General features: G+C 53.4%; 1 protein-coding gene and 1 long non-coding RNA gene across 2 annotated transcripts in view; both read right to left on the bottom strand.

Moving 5' to 3' along the window:
* Window positions 1-1,727: 1,727 nt before the first annotated feature.
* Window positions 1,728-3,579, bottom strand: LOC118548194 (uncharacterized). The gene is made up of 2 exons (XR_004923510.2): window positions 3,212-3,579; window positions 1,728-2,630 (listed from the first exon to the last, which is right to left on the bottom strand). It is a non-coding gene; the product is annotated as an uncharacterized LOC118548194 (long non-coding RNA).
* Window positions 3,580-6,247: 2,668 nt separating this feature from the next.
* LASP1 (LIM and SH3 protein 1) overlaps window positions 6,248-15,398 on the bottom strand; it is a 39,314-nt gene continuing 30,163 nt past the window's right edge. Inside the window, exons 5-7 of the mRNA XM_078065657.1 lie at window positions 12,440-12,566; window positions 11,925-12,028; window positions 6,248-9,225 (exon numbers count right to left, since the gene is read on the bottom strand). Coding sequence (XP_077921783.1) covers window positions 9,052-9,225; window positions 11,925-12,028; window positions 12,440-12,566 — 405 coding nt within the window. The 3' untranslated portion in view covers window positions 6,248-9,051. The remainder of the gene's footprint in view (window positions 9,226-11,924; window positions 12,029-12,439; window positions 12,567-15,398) is intronic.

Raw genomic sequence — 15,398 nt, 5'->3', positions numbered from 1 at the left:
TTCCATTATTTAACCATTTCCCAAAATATATCCTCTTTCTCCTGAAATAAAATACACCACTTTCCCATACAAATCTCTATTTTTTTTGTCAAGAAAGCAGGAATTAGTGTATTGCCACATTAATTTTTTCTAAGTAACCTACAATTATTTAGAGATGTTTTTATTGCGTTGATGTGGGCCAAGTACAATACCCACTCTATAGGACAGGATTGCCTTATGACAGATTTGTAAAATTTATACAAAACTTCATATTACAGAAGTAACTTTTTCCAGTGTTTTATTCTGTATGGAAATGCCAATATATGCCAGTATACAAATAGTTTAAATGTGAAATTAAAAAAATATTGAAATGATGAACACCATAAAACTCTATTATAAGCTGGCATATTATAGCAATGGATATAGCCGCAAAGTCCTAAAATTTCTTCCAAAACATAATCACTTATTTTTTAGAACCATAATATTTCACAAGTAATATGGGCACTCTTTCTATGTCCTTCCATTGCACGCAATACCAGTGATATGTATCAATGGGGTATGACAATATTTATTTACTGACTGAATATTTATAACTGAAACTGGCTGCTTGTTTTCACTGAATTGTTTAGTGGTTCCAGCTATGCACGTATACATCCTAAAGAGCCTTGAGCTCATAAAAGAACTTCAGAGAGAACTTGGTTAGAGACTAAAACTTGAAGATCCATACTACTGTAATTAACTGTGTACCTTGGACCCCTCCAAAACACTGACACTCGCCTTACAGTCGAAAAAACTTTAGTTTGAAACACGAAGTTATGCCAAAGAGTCAGAGGGATGTTTTAGTGGGAAATGTCATGTCGAGGACTCCCCAGATAACTGAAGATCATCCCTGAACGTATTAATGTACAGACCCACGCCTCCTACATTAGCATATCTGTCAGATCACCTCCTGCTCTTACATACCACCACATAGGCGTAGTACTGCTCCTGTTAATATCCCCTAAACAGCTTAGGCAAATTGTCACTGCCACATATTTGGAGTAAATAAATATTGTCCTTTTCTCCTCACAGTGTGGTTGGTGGTGCCAAAAAAAAAAAAAGTTTTGCAGTTGAGTTTTCATTATAAAATGTCATGTGGAGAGAGCGGAAAAGGTAAACTATTCAAAGTTTGTTCCATAGGAATTCTGCTCTCAAAGGTGTGGTTTCCAAAGATAATGCGTCCTAGAATTGTAGAATTTTTTAAAAAATGATTATTTTATTTGTTTGACAGAGAGACACAGCGAGAGAAGGAACTCAAGCAGGGGGCAGTGGGAGAGGGAGAAGCAGGCTTCCCGCAGAGCAGGGAGCCCAATGCGAGGCTTGATCCCAGGACCCTGGGACCACAAACCAAGCTGAAGGCAGACGCCTACCAAATGAGCCACCCAGGCGCCCCTAGAATTGTAGAATTTTAAAATGGAAAGGGGAATTTTAAAATTAAAATAGGTTAAAATTTAATAAATAGTAAATAAGTAACAATTTTGTAGTCCAACCCTTTCATTTGTCAGAATAAACAGAAGCCCTGAAGGTTAAATGACTTATGAAGGTTATTCATTTGTTAGCAAGATAATGCTTCTAGAGCAGTGTTTTTTCTTGGCCAGAATTTTATCATAGGCAAGTTTTCCATTTTAACTGGATCATATATTGTAGTGCCTCAATTTTACTTCTTTTTAAGACATGGAAATTGAATACAATATTATAAATAAAAACTATTAAGTTAATCTTTCTCCTTGTTTATTTTTAAGCTAGAAAGGAAAATCAAATGTAGAACAAATATGATGGACTTTTCAATGGAACAGTTACCACAGATTTGGGGCCCACGTCTACCCTGAATTCCACAATATATGGTTTCCTCAACCCTAATTGGACCCCCCCCAAAAAATGTTGAAAGGTTTTTTTTTTTTTTTTACAGACAAGGAACATTTGACAATATAAAAAACATTTATTTGGGTAAGAGAGAGATTTTTTTCCCCCCAAATAACAAGTAAGATGAGGTATAACTACCCTATTTCAATAATTTATAATTCAGCCAGTCACAAAGAATGAGGACCATATAACCATTTCTCTCTTGAAATGAGAAGGTGGGGTATGGAGTGGAAAAAAATATGATAAATCTTAAAAATTCAAACGACAATTTCCTTCTGGCTGGAGAGCAAGACAAGGGCCACCACACAAGGTCACACTGCAGTCTGTAAGACAGTGACAAGGTGACTACTTCATAGACGAAGACAGATGTGCTCTTGAACTTACAAGGGACCCCCTGCGTGTGAGAGGGAAAGGAAAGAACATATTTTAGCATCATATGTTGCACTTACACCTAAAGAAAGGCTGTCAGGATGAGTATTTGAGCAGTTCTCCATGGTAACTTTAATGAGTCTGCATTTCAGCTCCGTGTCCTCAACACCCTCTATCTACATACGGCTCGAACGCACACGGCATCTGCCAGGCATGCCCACGAATTCCTGAGGTCCCAGCTGAGGGCCTCTGCCTCGGAGCTCAAAAAGCCCCTTGCTCGCCAGTGGTTAACCATATCCGGAAGGCTCTGGAAGAGGTCTGCTGGGCAGCAGGACGGTTGCTGCTGATAAGAGGCCTCTGGTTGGACTGGAGACCAGGAGCTGTGGGAAACCCAGAAACAAGGCTCAGATGGGAATAGCAGTGATGCTATCAGCAACCCTGTATTGGCTATGGACCAACAAATGAGTTCGTCCCTCTCTCCTCACCACCAAAGCCCACGGCTGGGAAAGGATGGACGTCTCCCCCAGACCCCACTCCCCAGTACATTTCATTAGCTACTTCATCTTCAAGTGAAAATGAGTCACTAATTAATTAATGCAACTATGGAAGCATAATTGCAAACCACTCTGCTGACATATACAGATGTGTTTTACCTTTAATTACCAAGAGGGGGGGGGGAAAAAGACAACTTGGAGCCTGAGCACCTAACTTGAAGGAAAAATACTAGGAAATAATAGTCCCTCCCCCCAAGCACACCACTCCCCCAACCCATTCTATCTAAAAATCCTTTGCATTGTGGGTTTTATTTTTCATTGTAAAAAAAATCGTTATTTTAAATTAGGTCTCAAAGAAAGAAGTTGGCATTTCTTATTCTTTGCAGAGTGGTCTGAGAAAGGCTATATGAATACATCTGAGGAAAAAAAAAAAAAGATCTCTTTCAATTTTGTTTTTGAATCAATACCCGAAATAATGACCAGAAGCAAAAATCCACCGGTGCGTCAGCAAAGCAGGATGCTCGGCCAGTCAGCTTCATCCTGAGCTGTTCTGAGGGCTCCCCGCCGCAGCTGCAGGCCACTAGAGCAGATAGATAATGTAGGACAGAATGACCAGGCCTATGATGGCAAAGAACATCAGGATGAAAATATCCAGCATTATGGAGTCCTTGGCTGAGGAAGCCCCTGGATTCCGGGCAAACGTGAGCTGTGAGCACGGAGGTTGCAGCCAGTGGAGAGAAATGGCTCCCTCTTCCCTCCACTGCTCGGTCTTTTCCCTTCCCCCTCCCAGGGCCCGAGACTAAGGGATGCTGCAGCTCCATCAGCAGCCTTCTCCACCCCCCCCCAACCCCAGCCAACCAATCACAAAGCCCGGGAGCGGGTAACCAAGGCACTGCTGGATTTAGACCCGGCAGCAGTGAAGAGGCTCAATTTCTCCCCAGGAACCCAATCCCACCCCTTCGTATCTAAATGGAGCCTGCACGATAGGGACGTAGGAGGAGATCTGATCTCTATCCGGATCCCCTAGGAACGAATCCTCCTCACTGCCTTCCTTCTGCCTTTGTCCTCTAACACATCCGTGGCAAATTCTCTCAGAAAAATAATGGTTGGGGGCGCCTGGGTGGCTCAGTTGGTTAAGCGACTGCCTTCAGCTCAGGTCATGATCCTGGAGTCCCGGGATCGAGTCCCGCATCGGGCTCCCTGCTCAGCGGGGGGTCTTCCTTCTCCCTCTGACCCTCTTCCCGCTCGTGCTCTCTGTCTCTCATTCTCTCTCTCTCAAATAAATAAATAAAATCTTAAAAAAAAAATAAAAATAAAAATAAAATAAAAAAAAGAAAAAGAATGGTTGGGAGTTGGGTGGGCCATAGGCGGGTTGTAAAGGTCAAGTTATGGAGGGACATAAACAGAGGTCTCATGTGAGCCCCAGTTGGTCTCTCTGGGGTTGGAGCGAACTCTTGTGGGATCCCTATACTGTGCCAGATACTGCTCACGGGCTGTAATTTCAACCTCCCTCCAAGTCTTTTATAGATGAGGCTCAGAGCTGGTCAGGAACTTGCCTGATGTTTCATTGTAAGTAGGGGAGACCAAGATGGAAAACTAGGCTTACACACTCGGGAATCCATATTCTTCTCTCGCCCCCCCCCCCCCGGCCCACCCTTTTCGCCTGAAACGCCCCTCGCCCTCCCTGCAGGGCTCAAATCCCTCCGTGTATGGTGGGAGGGCCAGGGGTCTCTCCTCCAGCTACTCCGTCTCTTTGCGGTCAGGACCCGCATTCTTGTTCTCTTCTGTGTCCTCTTCGGAGAGCTGGGGACGGTGTCCTATCCGAAGAGCGCACTGTCAACTCCCAGGCCTGTCGCTGTGCGGGGAGAGTGCCTAGATATGCAAATTCAAGATGCCTTCTGAGGGCAAAGGAGAATTAATGTTTTATTTTTTTTAACTGGGTGGTGGGTACTCAGTTATGTCTTGTGTTGTTTTATGCCTTTTTATGTCTTAATTATTCCCTATTAAATTAAAAATACTCCCTGTGACATCTCTGAGGGCTGGTGTCCTCGGCTCCACCCTAAAGAGTTCCTTTGAAGGCCCCGGGGGGCGTGGGGGGGGGGAGGGCACGAGTGACCCCCTTCCACATGGTAGGCCGCAGGAACTGAGGCCCCTTCTAGAAGGGGGTCTAGAAACTGCTCCCATTGGCCCGTGCCCAGGAGGTAGAGCCCAGAGCTTTCTGTGAGCGGCTTCCCTCCCAGGCAGACTGTCCCCTCCAGTCGCTCCAGGGAATGAAACCTCCTGGGAGGGAGAGCTGCCCCTCAGCCGACAAAAGGGGGCAGGCCAACAGGAGGCAAGATCTGCCAACTCAGTCCCTTCTGCTGGGAAAATACCAGGCGGCCTGTTCCTTCGGAGAGGGAGCGGGTGTTGGTACTGTCTTCAGTATTCCCCCCCCCCCAACACCTCCTTACACCGCTCCAGCCCTGCAGACCCACCTCTTTCCTTCTCCCCACGACCAAGGCTCCCCCTTCCAACTCCGCCGAGGCCTTCCTGCTGAGCCCCCAGCGGGAAGTGCCCCTCTGCACAAAGCAGCTGGACGGGAGACACGGGCCTGGGAGGGAAGGCTCCAGACTCCTTCTCTACCACTGTCCCCTTCCCAACGCTGCAGAAGAGGGGAGGCCACCTGGCCTTCTGGTGGGAAGTCGGACCCAGAGCACCTGGAGCAAAAGGACGGGGGCGGGGGGGGGGGATACAAAGACGTGAGCTGCAAAGGGCAGGGGCGCAGGGCCCACCGTGGCCAGGCAGCGTGGCGTGAAGCTGTGACCGTCGCACTGCGGGTCCTAAGACCTCGGGCCCTGCCACACCGGCTGTGCAACTGCCACGAAATCACGGCCTCCCCGGGTTTCAGAACCCCATCCGTGAGACAGACATGGCCGTAGGTCCTCGGCTGACGCGTACTGCTTTGGGCTGGTAGGATGGCTTCATCCCGTCTTAGCCCACCCAGACTGACCCCGTCATTTCATTCCTCATACTGCGCCACGCTCTTCCCGGGCGCCAGGCAGCGGCGGGGGCGGGGCTAAAATGGCATCAGTGCGACACATCCTTGAAGAGCAGTGACGGGCCTGGCCCAGGGCGGGCCCTGGGGATTTCGAGGACTTCGACCCATTACCTGCCCTGTGAGGGCCTTGGCTAGCGGGGAGGCAGGTGTTAACCAGGGAAGTCAGGGAGAGGGAAATCCAGGAGCTCGGGGACGTGTCCGGGAGGGCCATCACGCTGGGCAGGTGCAGAGTGGCAGGAAGAATTCTCCGTGAGGAGGAGGTGCCAAGTCCCCATCGCAGAGCCAACTTCTGCTCCAGGCTGACAGCTTTCAAACTGGTCACTCTCTCCCTGAAGGGCAGCAGGGCTGTCGGGAGGGTGCCGGGCTAATGGCCCGAACACGTGGCGCGCGCGCACACACACACACACAAGCACGCACGCAGACGTTTGCACACACAGCACTTCAGAGCCAGAGAGAAAACCAAGTCCACAGGTAAAAATTATACTTTTATTATTTGAGTCACCAGGAGAAAGATTCACTTGTGGTCCAAGTCAAATGTTGAGAATCGTAACAGGCCAGAAAGAGTTGATCCCAAGCACAAGCCCACGAGGGAGGGGACCAGAACAGACCAAGAAAAGACAACCACCCCATATAAAAAGATGAACGGACGGCTTCACACACACACAAACACACACACACACACACACACACGGATGAAATGTTTGGACAGAGGCAAATTTCACATGGTCATTTGTTTCTTTTTAAATACAGGTTTGTGGGGTGGTATTTTTTTTTTTCCAGCTATTAAAAAAAAAAAAAAGGCCCAAAAGTGCGTATGTGAGAGGAAAAAGGCAGAAATGAAGCAGTAAGGTCATTTTCCCTGGAGGGACATGAGGAAGAAAATAGGAAGCAGTGTGACAGAATTCACTTTTCTCACCACTGGGCTTCTTGTATTTTCTTATTGGTCCACTAAATTTAAATTCACATTCTAGCTTTGATGCATCGTCTTTCCTGGGATTAGATCGGCCAAAGACCTTTGTGAACTGTATGAAAAGGCCAGGGACTCGGCCCAACCCTCGGTTCTGTGCTCTTGTAGGGATGGATGGTTCTGCAAAGAAGCAAGAATGCCTAGCAGCCCCCGGGTCCCTCAGCACCAGTGTGACAGTCCTTCTCTCTGGGGGTGTATAAGAAAAAGTCCCCTATTTTTAGGATGGGAGGAGCAGAGGGGCCGGCAGCAAGATTCCGGTGGCTGGCCTGCCTTGTTTTGGAAGGAAAACAAAGCGAAGGGAAAACAGGCCGCTTCTTGCTCCTCTAGGCTTTCCTCCCGCCTCTCTCCACGCTCCCAGCAAATCCTCCAACAGGAGGCGTCTCTCACCTTTGGTCCCCAAATCCAAGTTGTGCTTTGAGATCAAGAGGAAAGGTGTGGACTGGTGCCTCCCCCAAAGCTCCCCAAACTGTTTCCTCTCTGCCTCCCTTATCCCCCAAATCGTCCAACAATAAAGACCCTCCACCTGCCTTCACCTCGGCCGGGGCCAGAGGAGAGAGATGGGGCAGGCAGGGGGCTTCCCGGGGGCTTCCCCCCCAACCCCCCGCCAACAGTCATTTCTTCATCCTTCTGATTTGGGGAAAATATTCCGTCAACCCCCAAGCAGTGAGGACCTGATTGCTGAGATTTGCCTGCAGGGTCCCCCCTGTCCCCCGAAGGGACAAGGAGGCAAAGATGTCAACTGGGGAGCCTAAGGTGAAGACAGGAGGAGGAGGAGGAGGCCCAGAGGGCTGTTGAGACTGCCCAGAGATGAATAAAGCCAAGCAAGGGTCATCACAGCTGCCAACGAGCGAGAGAAGGGACTTGGAGATAGCACCATCTTTCCCTTCCTCATCCCGGGGTCTGTGCTTCCAGTTTTGAAGCCCTGGGACCTTCTCCTTCTGCTTCAAGGGGGCCTGAGGTTAGCGAGGGGGAGGCCGGGAGCCAGCGAGGCACCCCAGTGTGGGTGACACAGGGTGGTCTGGTGCCCTCCTCGGCAGCCCAGGGCACAGATTTGGGGGGAAAGAATAGGCCTAGAGCCACGAAGCCTGCCCCCACCCTCACCCCAGCAAGCTGCGGGCCCCAACATCAGCCCTACCAACTCTACAACCACCCCCCCTTTACCTCTGCCCGGCACACCGGCAGGGGGGTGGGTGGGCTTCCGCCGTTTGGCAATCGAAGGAAAGGAGGAATTTTCACACCAAAGAAACCACGAGGGACTTCTCTCCCCTGGGGCCCTCCCAGAGACTCCCACGGGCCTGGACCCTGACTGCCTCGTTGCCGCTAGCCTGGCAGATACAGACGTGCTCCTCCCCCCGCATGCGGAGTCCTGGAGACGGAGAGGTCCTGTGGCTTTGCACAGTTCCGGTCCACTTGGCTTTGGGCCGAGGAGGGGTGGCCTAGAGAGGCCTGAGACATTTTCCCATGGGGGGGGTGGCCCACCTAACCCAGAGCTCAGGGGGGCTGGCTCACAGTGCAGGAGACAGCCGGGGCGCCTGGGGACTGGGGAGAGGGGGAAGGAAAGGGGCTGTGGGAGAGAACACCCCGTTCCCCTCCTTCCTGCAGCTGTCCCTAAAAGTAAGAAAGGCGAGAGCACTTGACTCAAGCCGTGCTTCCTGGGGAGCTCCTCGCCCACACGGCTCTGCGTGGGCAGGAGAGCGAAATCACAGTGTGAGAAGGAACACATGTGGGGAGGGACGAATGAACCCCAACGCGGGAACTCTACCCTCCTCTGTGGTCCTTGAGAGTGGGAGAGGGTGGTGAGGGGCCCCCTCGGAGGGCCGGCAGCCCTGTCTTTGAGAAGCAGGGGCAAAGCCCCTCCCAGGGGCAAGGGTGGTGGGGTCCCATCTGGGAATGCACGGAGCCCCTCCCCTGGGAGTCCTGGAAAGTTGGGGTGTGTGAGGAGGGCAGGAAGGTCTGAGGGGGCAGGAAAGAGAGAAGGCAGAGGCCTGGGAGCCAACGGGTCTCCAATCCCAGACCAGCTCCCCGGGCCTCAGCCCCCGCTACCCGCCCCAGAGCCCCACACCTGTTCCGTCCAGAGAGAAAACCGAGAAGTTGGTCAAGGGGAGAACCTGCCAGAGGAAGAGCCCGCGAAAGTGGCAGAACAAGGCTTCAGTTGGCAAGAGAAGCTGGAGGAGGGTGGGAATAAACAAGCTGTCGCAGATTTAAAAAAACAGAGACACTGAAGGGTGGACAGGTCCGCCCAGGACAGATGCGATGGCGTGGAATGCACTGAAGACGGCCGGGGGCGGGGCGGGGCCGGGGGCTCAGATGGCCTCCACGTAGTTGGCTGGCAGCATCCCCGTGTCGCCGGTGCGCTCCACGGTCCCGTACATCCAGCCGTCGTCGATCTGCTGCACGTTGACGATGGTGTCCCCGTCCTGGAAGGAGACTTCGTCCTCGTCCGCGGCGCTGTAGTCATACACAGCGCGGTACCGCTTCTGCAAGGGTGGGGACGCAGTCGGCCCAGGGCCCGGCCCTTCTTTCTAACCCCATGGGACCCCGGGAAGAGCCCGGACGAGCAAGAACCCGGGGCCGGGGGGCCGGGAAGGCTCTGCCATGAATTTTCTCACCTCTGGGTCTCACTGTCTGAGACCCGTCACCCTCTCCAGCCCTATCCGGCATCTCCGAAGAGCCAGGCTCCGGGACAGGGACTGAGATTTGCCACAGCTCTGTCCCACCTCATGCAACAGGAATGCAGCAGGTCCGCTGAATACAAGGCTTGGTCGTGTTTTAAAGACCTCGTCTGGGGGCGCCTGGGTGGCTCAGTTGGTTAAGCAACTGCCTTCGGCTCAGGTCATGATCCTGGAGTCCCGGGATCGAGTCCCGCATCGGGCTCCCTGCTCGGCGAGGAGCCTGCTTCTCCCTCTGACCCTCCCCCCTCTCATGTACTCTCTCTCATTCTCGCTCTCTCAAATAAATAAATAAATCTTTAAAAAAAAAAAATAAATAAAGACCTCGTCTGGGGAGAAAAATCTCCAGGGGCCACAAGAGGTTCCACTCTCCAACCTCAGCCAAAATCCTAAGTTTAAGCCCCTGGCCTGGGAAATGCCATGTGAAAGCACCTGCCGTCCACCTGTGGTCTTGGAGGTGGGCAAGATTCTAACGTCCTCGCTGCCCTTTACATGGACTTGACTCCGGGGGTCAGCTCAGCCTTCATGGTCCCCCAGGCTGGGCCCTGGGATCTGTGTGCCCATGGGTCCAGGACTGGAGGGGCCCCTCAGGGACCTCCCAGATCTGCCCCCATGGCTCCACTCCACTGGGATCCCTGCTCAGCCCTTCTGTTTCTGGCCTCTGATCTGTTCATCCACTGTGATCTCAGGGGGAGCTTTCCAAACTGCAAACCTGGTCCTGTTACTCCCTGGCTTTAAAATCCTTCAGCAGTGTCCCACCTTCTTTAGCACCAAATTTCTTTCTTTTTTTTTTTAAGATTTTATTTTTAAGTAATCTCTACACCTAACGTAGACCCCGAGGTCAGGAGTCACATGCTCTATCGACCGAGGCAGCCAGCACCAAATTGCAAACTTTCTTTTGAGAAACCAGCTCCATCAGCCCCAAAGGCTATGTGTGGGATAAGAGGTCACACCCCGCCCCACGCTCTGCCTCTACCTCCTGGGCTGAAGAGCCGCCAGCGACGCCTGCGTCCTGCAACAGCCTCCTCTCGTCTCCCTGGTCTCCCTGCTTCCACCCTCAACCTTCTGTGGCCTCTGCTCCCTGAGCCCCCAGAGTGATCCTTTAAAAACATAAATCAAAACCTGCCATGCTGCACAGCTCACCAATCACAAAGGCCTTCCTGTGGCCTACGAGTCCCTGCATGATCTGACCTTATCTCCTACCCTCTTCCCCCTCTAATCGCCTTGGCCTTCCTGCTGGCCCCAGGGCCTTTGCAGTTGCTTTCTCCCTGAACCACTCACTCTTTCATCTTATTGAGGACTCTGCTGCTCTTCCTCCCATCACTCTGCTGTCTTTTTCTTCCCAGCATGTGCCACTATCGGACCTTAAATATTATACACCTACTTATTCACTGCCTTCTTATTTGTCTCCCTGACTGAAATATAAGCTCCAAGATGGCAGGAAGGTGGTCTTTCATTCAGAGCCGAACCCCTAGTACCCAAAACAGGTTTAGCGAGTATGTGAAGGACTGGCTAGTCTATCTGGAATCTTATCCTACAGATGACTTCTCAGGTCCTGCCCAGCACCCCACAGGGCATGGACAATCCCTTGTTTACTCCCTTGTGCCCAGGGCATGAGGCTCCAGGAGGACCCCTATCTCAGGCTATTTTACTTCTTTAAGTATCGTCTCTCCTGCTCCTGCATGAGCTACTTCCGATTCCCAGGAACCGAGCACAGAGGAGCTGAGTGCAGCCAGGAGCTCAGGCTGGGTCATGGGATAGGCAGCAGGGTTTACAGACCAGGGACTTCAACTCTAAGGACGGTAAGCTTGATCCTGCCCCATTTCCACTTTGCTCATCACTGACTTGGCAACGTCGCTGAGTGCCCGCTCTGCCCGACTCAGAGCCGCTGAACCAAGAGGACAGGGCCCTGCCCGCACAGAGCTACAAATCCAGCAGGGGATGCACACAGAAGTTAACAGAACGGTTCTGAGTTGGGAAAAGTGCTCTGAGGGGAACCGGTGGGGTGGGGGGGAGTGATAGAGAGGTCAGGGGAGACCCATTTGACATCTGGGGGTTTGGGAGGACCCCTCGGAGGCACGGGCAAGCTGAGATCTGAAGGATGTTGGGGGGGTCATGCTCATGAAGAGTGGGGAGCAGGACCAAGGTCTGGAAGGCCCCAGACAGAAAGGTGCCTCATGTGCTCCTGGGAAGCTAGAGGCAGGAAACTAAGCAGGGGGAGGTGACTTGTGCAAGCTACACCTGGAGCTGGAACGCTGGGCCCCAACCCCAGCCCAGGGCTCGGTGCACTGACCACAATGCGTCTGCTCAGAGGCTGAGGTCCTTATCACCTGCCGAGGACACTAGGAGCTGGGGTCAAAGGTCAGGGGAAGCCAAGCCTCCTGGTTGGGTTTCTAAGGAGAATCTAGGAGCTGTGACCACGAGGCCTTCCCTGAGCCCATCCACCTCTGGCCTCCTCAGGCTTCCGACCCCTGTCCCACCTCCCAGCTCCAGGCAGAGCGACTCACCCCGCCCCCGCCTGGGGCACTGCGTGGTATGGAGACCGGGACCGCAGGCTCCTTGTAGCCACCATAGGACTGAGCCACCTGCTGCGGCTGGGGCTGCTGGTAAACTGCAAGAGAGGGGGACGGGGCTCAGAAACTGTCATGCCAAACCCAATCTCTCCCACACCTCCGTCCTTCCCCCACGAGGCCCCTATCACGTGCTTCCACCCTGCCCAACCTTGCTCAGCCCTCACTTCTCAAAGGCTCATCTGCCTGGGCGTGCACATCTGCTGGTGTTGCATACTCTACAACAGGGGCTGGATCTCCACCAACACGCTGGGACCTGGCATGGACCCTGACCCCGGTGCTCACGGCCCCCCCACACCCCACACCCCCCCCTCCCGCGCTGGGATGGGGCCTGAGGGCTTGTGCAAGCGCACACACGGGTGTGCCCATGCACAAGGATTCTCTGCAACCTCCTCCCCATCCCACAGCGGGCCTGCTCTCAGGCCCGTCCCCTCCACAGGCCTCACGCTCACCCGGGGCGCTGGCTGGGATGTGGTGGGGCGGCTGCTGCCGTTCCTGGGCATCTCGGCGCTCAGGCTCCAGGCCCTCGCCCCCGCTGGGGCCCATGCGGCTCTTCTCAAACTCCTCGTGGTATTTTATCTGCAGTGGCAGAAAGGGCTGGGTGAAGGACTCGGCAAACCAAGCAAAGCTCCCTTCCTGTGGCCACTTAAGATCTCCCAGGAGAGACTCCCCGAGGGCTACAGGCAGAGGGGACCAGATTCCTGTGTGCCCTTGGACAAGCTACTTAACTTTGCTGGGCCTCAGTCTCCACCTCTGTAATATGGGCCATCCGGTCTACCTCAGGCGTTGCGGGAGGATGACAGGGACGCCTGCTGAGTACCTGCTGGGCGCCAGGCACCGCGCTAGGCCTTCTACCTCACAGGCTCATTTTAGCCTGTCGGCGCCCAGGAGGGGGTATATGACAGTCCCCGTCTAACAAGAAGGAAACGAAGGCACTCACAAGCTGAGTGAGTCGCCCCGGATCATGCAGATTCCGGGGCCCATGCGCTTAATCACGAGGCAATTCGGCCTCTGTGGGTGTGACCTCACAGAGCTCTGCTGAGGACCCCAGGCTGGAGGACAAGCAACGCGGGGTCCTCCCTCCTCATCAAGGAAGGGAGGAGAGCAAAGCCCGCCCTGTCCTCTGGAGCAGAAGGAACCACTGAGTCTGTGCCCCAAGGCCTGATGGGAGCTGTCCCGAACCAGGGCAGTCCCTTTTGGCATCCGCTCCCACTTCCTCTGCTGCCTTCTCTCCCACTCGTTGGCATTCGCTCTGCAAGGAGGGCAAGAGTTAACACCTGGCCAGGCAGGGCTAACGCTTAGCAGCTGGGCTAAAGGTCTGCGGGCGTGGCCTGGGCTGGCAGGACAGGCAGGGCGGCGGCAATGTGCCCCACCTCGGGGTCTGGGTCACCACCAGCCCCTCCCTTCCCTGCCCCTTCCCTTCGGGCCCCAGCAGGGACCCACCCCCAAATGGTGAGATGGGCTGAGCGTCATTCCCTCAGGGGGAGGCAGCCAGCCTTGGCCAGACTGAAAACCTACGGGATCCCTCAACTCCTACTCGGAAGGGTGAAGGAGTGAAGTTTTCAGACACAGGGCCAGTGCCCTGCTCTGAGATTCTGAAGACAAGAGCAAAAGGCGAGTGTCCCTGAGCCCCACTCCCTCAGGGACCCCTGTCCACTGGGGGGAGTGGGGCACGACAAGGAGAGGGGCCACCCCTCCTGAGGTCTTGAGGCTCACAAGGCAACTGCCCTTCCGACTTTTGTCCTAGGGGTTAGAAGGGTCAGCTTCCTGTGTTTACTTTCTGTGGAAGAAAAGAGACCTGACCCTGGGAGCTAGTGACCAGGGGAAGGGGAGTGCATGTGTAGAAGCGGACAGAGGCCTGCACTGGGGGGACAGGTGTCCCTAATGCTGGGGGCCCAGCTTCTCTGGGTGTGAAGGGGTGACAGGGAGCCCTGGGGAAGAGGGTACATCGGTCCCAGCTCCTTTTCCCTACCAAGGAGCCAATGCCTAGAGCTATCCCCACTGGGCGTGCACATCTGCTGGTGTTGCATACTGTACAACAGGGGGACTGTCCTGTGTCCTACAGACTCAGTCCCTCAGCACGGGCGCAGTGGCCCTCCCATGCCTCACCCCTGGAAGGTCATCAGCTTTTTGCTGACTCAGTGTGACCCTGCGAGAGTCCCTACCCCTCTGGGCCTCAGTTTCCTGATCTGTAAACAAGGCCCTGGTACCATCTGTTCCCAGGAGGTCCTGAGGCTCCGGACCAGGTCTAGCAACCGAACCAGACTCTAGAGCTGAAAGCAAGTATGGACATGCATGCGTTTCCACAAGTGGCTAGTAGAATCGCTCTTGGTCCTTACAAAGCCACTACACAGGAGTAAATATTTATAAAATTAGGGCCAGCTGCCCCAGGTGGATGGAGTCGTGGCGGCCAGAACACAAAAGAACCCTCCCCACCACCACCGACGTACATACCACCTGTTACTGTTAATATTAATAACCTTCCCATTTGCTCAGTGACTCACACTGAGTGCACGAAGGCTCTCTGAGCATTATCTCCTCTGGCCCCGGTGATAATCACCCTAGAAAAAGAAGCTGGCCAGGTACACTTTAATTCCCATTTTACAGAAGAGGAAAACGTGCTCAGAAGTTCAATGACTTCCCAAGACAGAGCTTTCATTGCTCAGGAAGGGCTGAGGCTGGTGACATAGACACAGTCACTGCTAGATAGGCCCTCTCCTGGGGGCAGGTGCGGAGCAGGGTGACCACATGCCCAAGCCCCTCCCCCCCATCCTACTTCACGTCTGTTGTTCTGGAATAAACGTGAGTAGCGCGCCTCTCACGCCAACAGGGACAATGACCACAAGGTCACCCTAACTTTGAGGGAAGAAGAAGCAGCACAGCAGGGATAAGTGGGGTGCAGCCCCTCCGCCTGGGCCAACTGGGATGGCCCCACCACTCCTCACTTCCTCTCCCTCCCTTCCCCAACAAATGAGAAAATTGTGTTATTTCTTTGCCGACCCACCGAATGACGTGAGAAACAAATAGGCACGCTAAAGGGAGTTTGCATATCCGAAAGGGAAAGAAACATTTTCCAGACTCCAGGGTTCTGGCTGGTCCCTGCTCCACAGTCAGCAGAGTTCGATCTTCCAAGAGCCCTAAATAGGGGTCACCATAAGCCCAGAGGTGTCACCAGGGCCTCAGCTTAAGAACTGTCAAGGGCACCTGGTGGCTCAGTCGGTTAAGCGTCCGACTCTTGGTTTCGGCTCAGGTCATGATTTCATGGGTCATGGGATCGAGCCCCTGTGTAGCTCTGCACTCAGCGTGGAGTCTGCTTGAAAGCTTCTCTCCCCTCTGCCCCTCCTCCCACTTTCTCTCTTCCTCTCTCTCCGTCTCTCTCAAATAAATAAATAAATCTTAAAAAAAAATAAA

The sequence above is a fragment of the Halichoerus grypus genome, chromosome 2, assembly GCF_964656455.1.
Source record: "Halichoerus grypus chromosome 2, mHalGry1.hap1.1, whole genome shotgun sequence".
Lineage (NCBI taxonomy): Eukaryota > Metazoa > Chordata > Mammalia > Carnivora > Phocidae > Halichoerus > Halichoerus grypus.
Note: the sequence above shows the minus strand (reverse complement) of the source record. Positions and strands in the feature narration are given on the sequence as shown.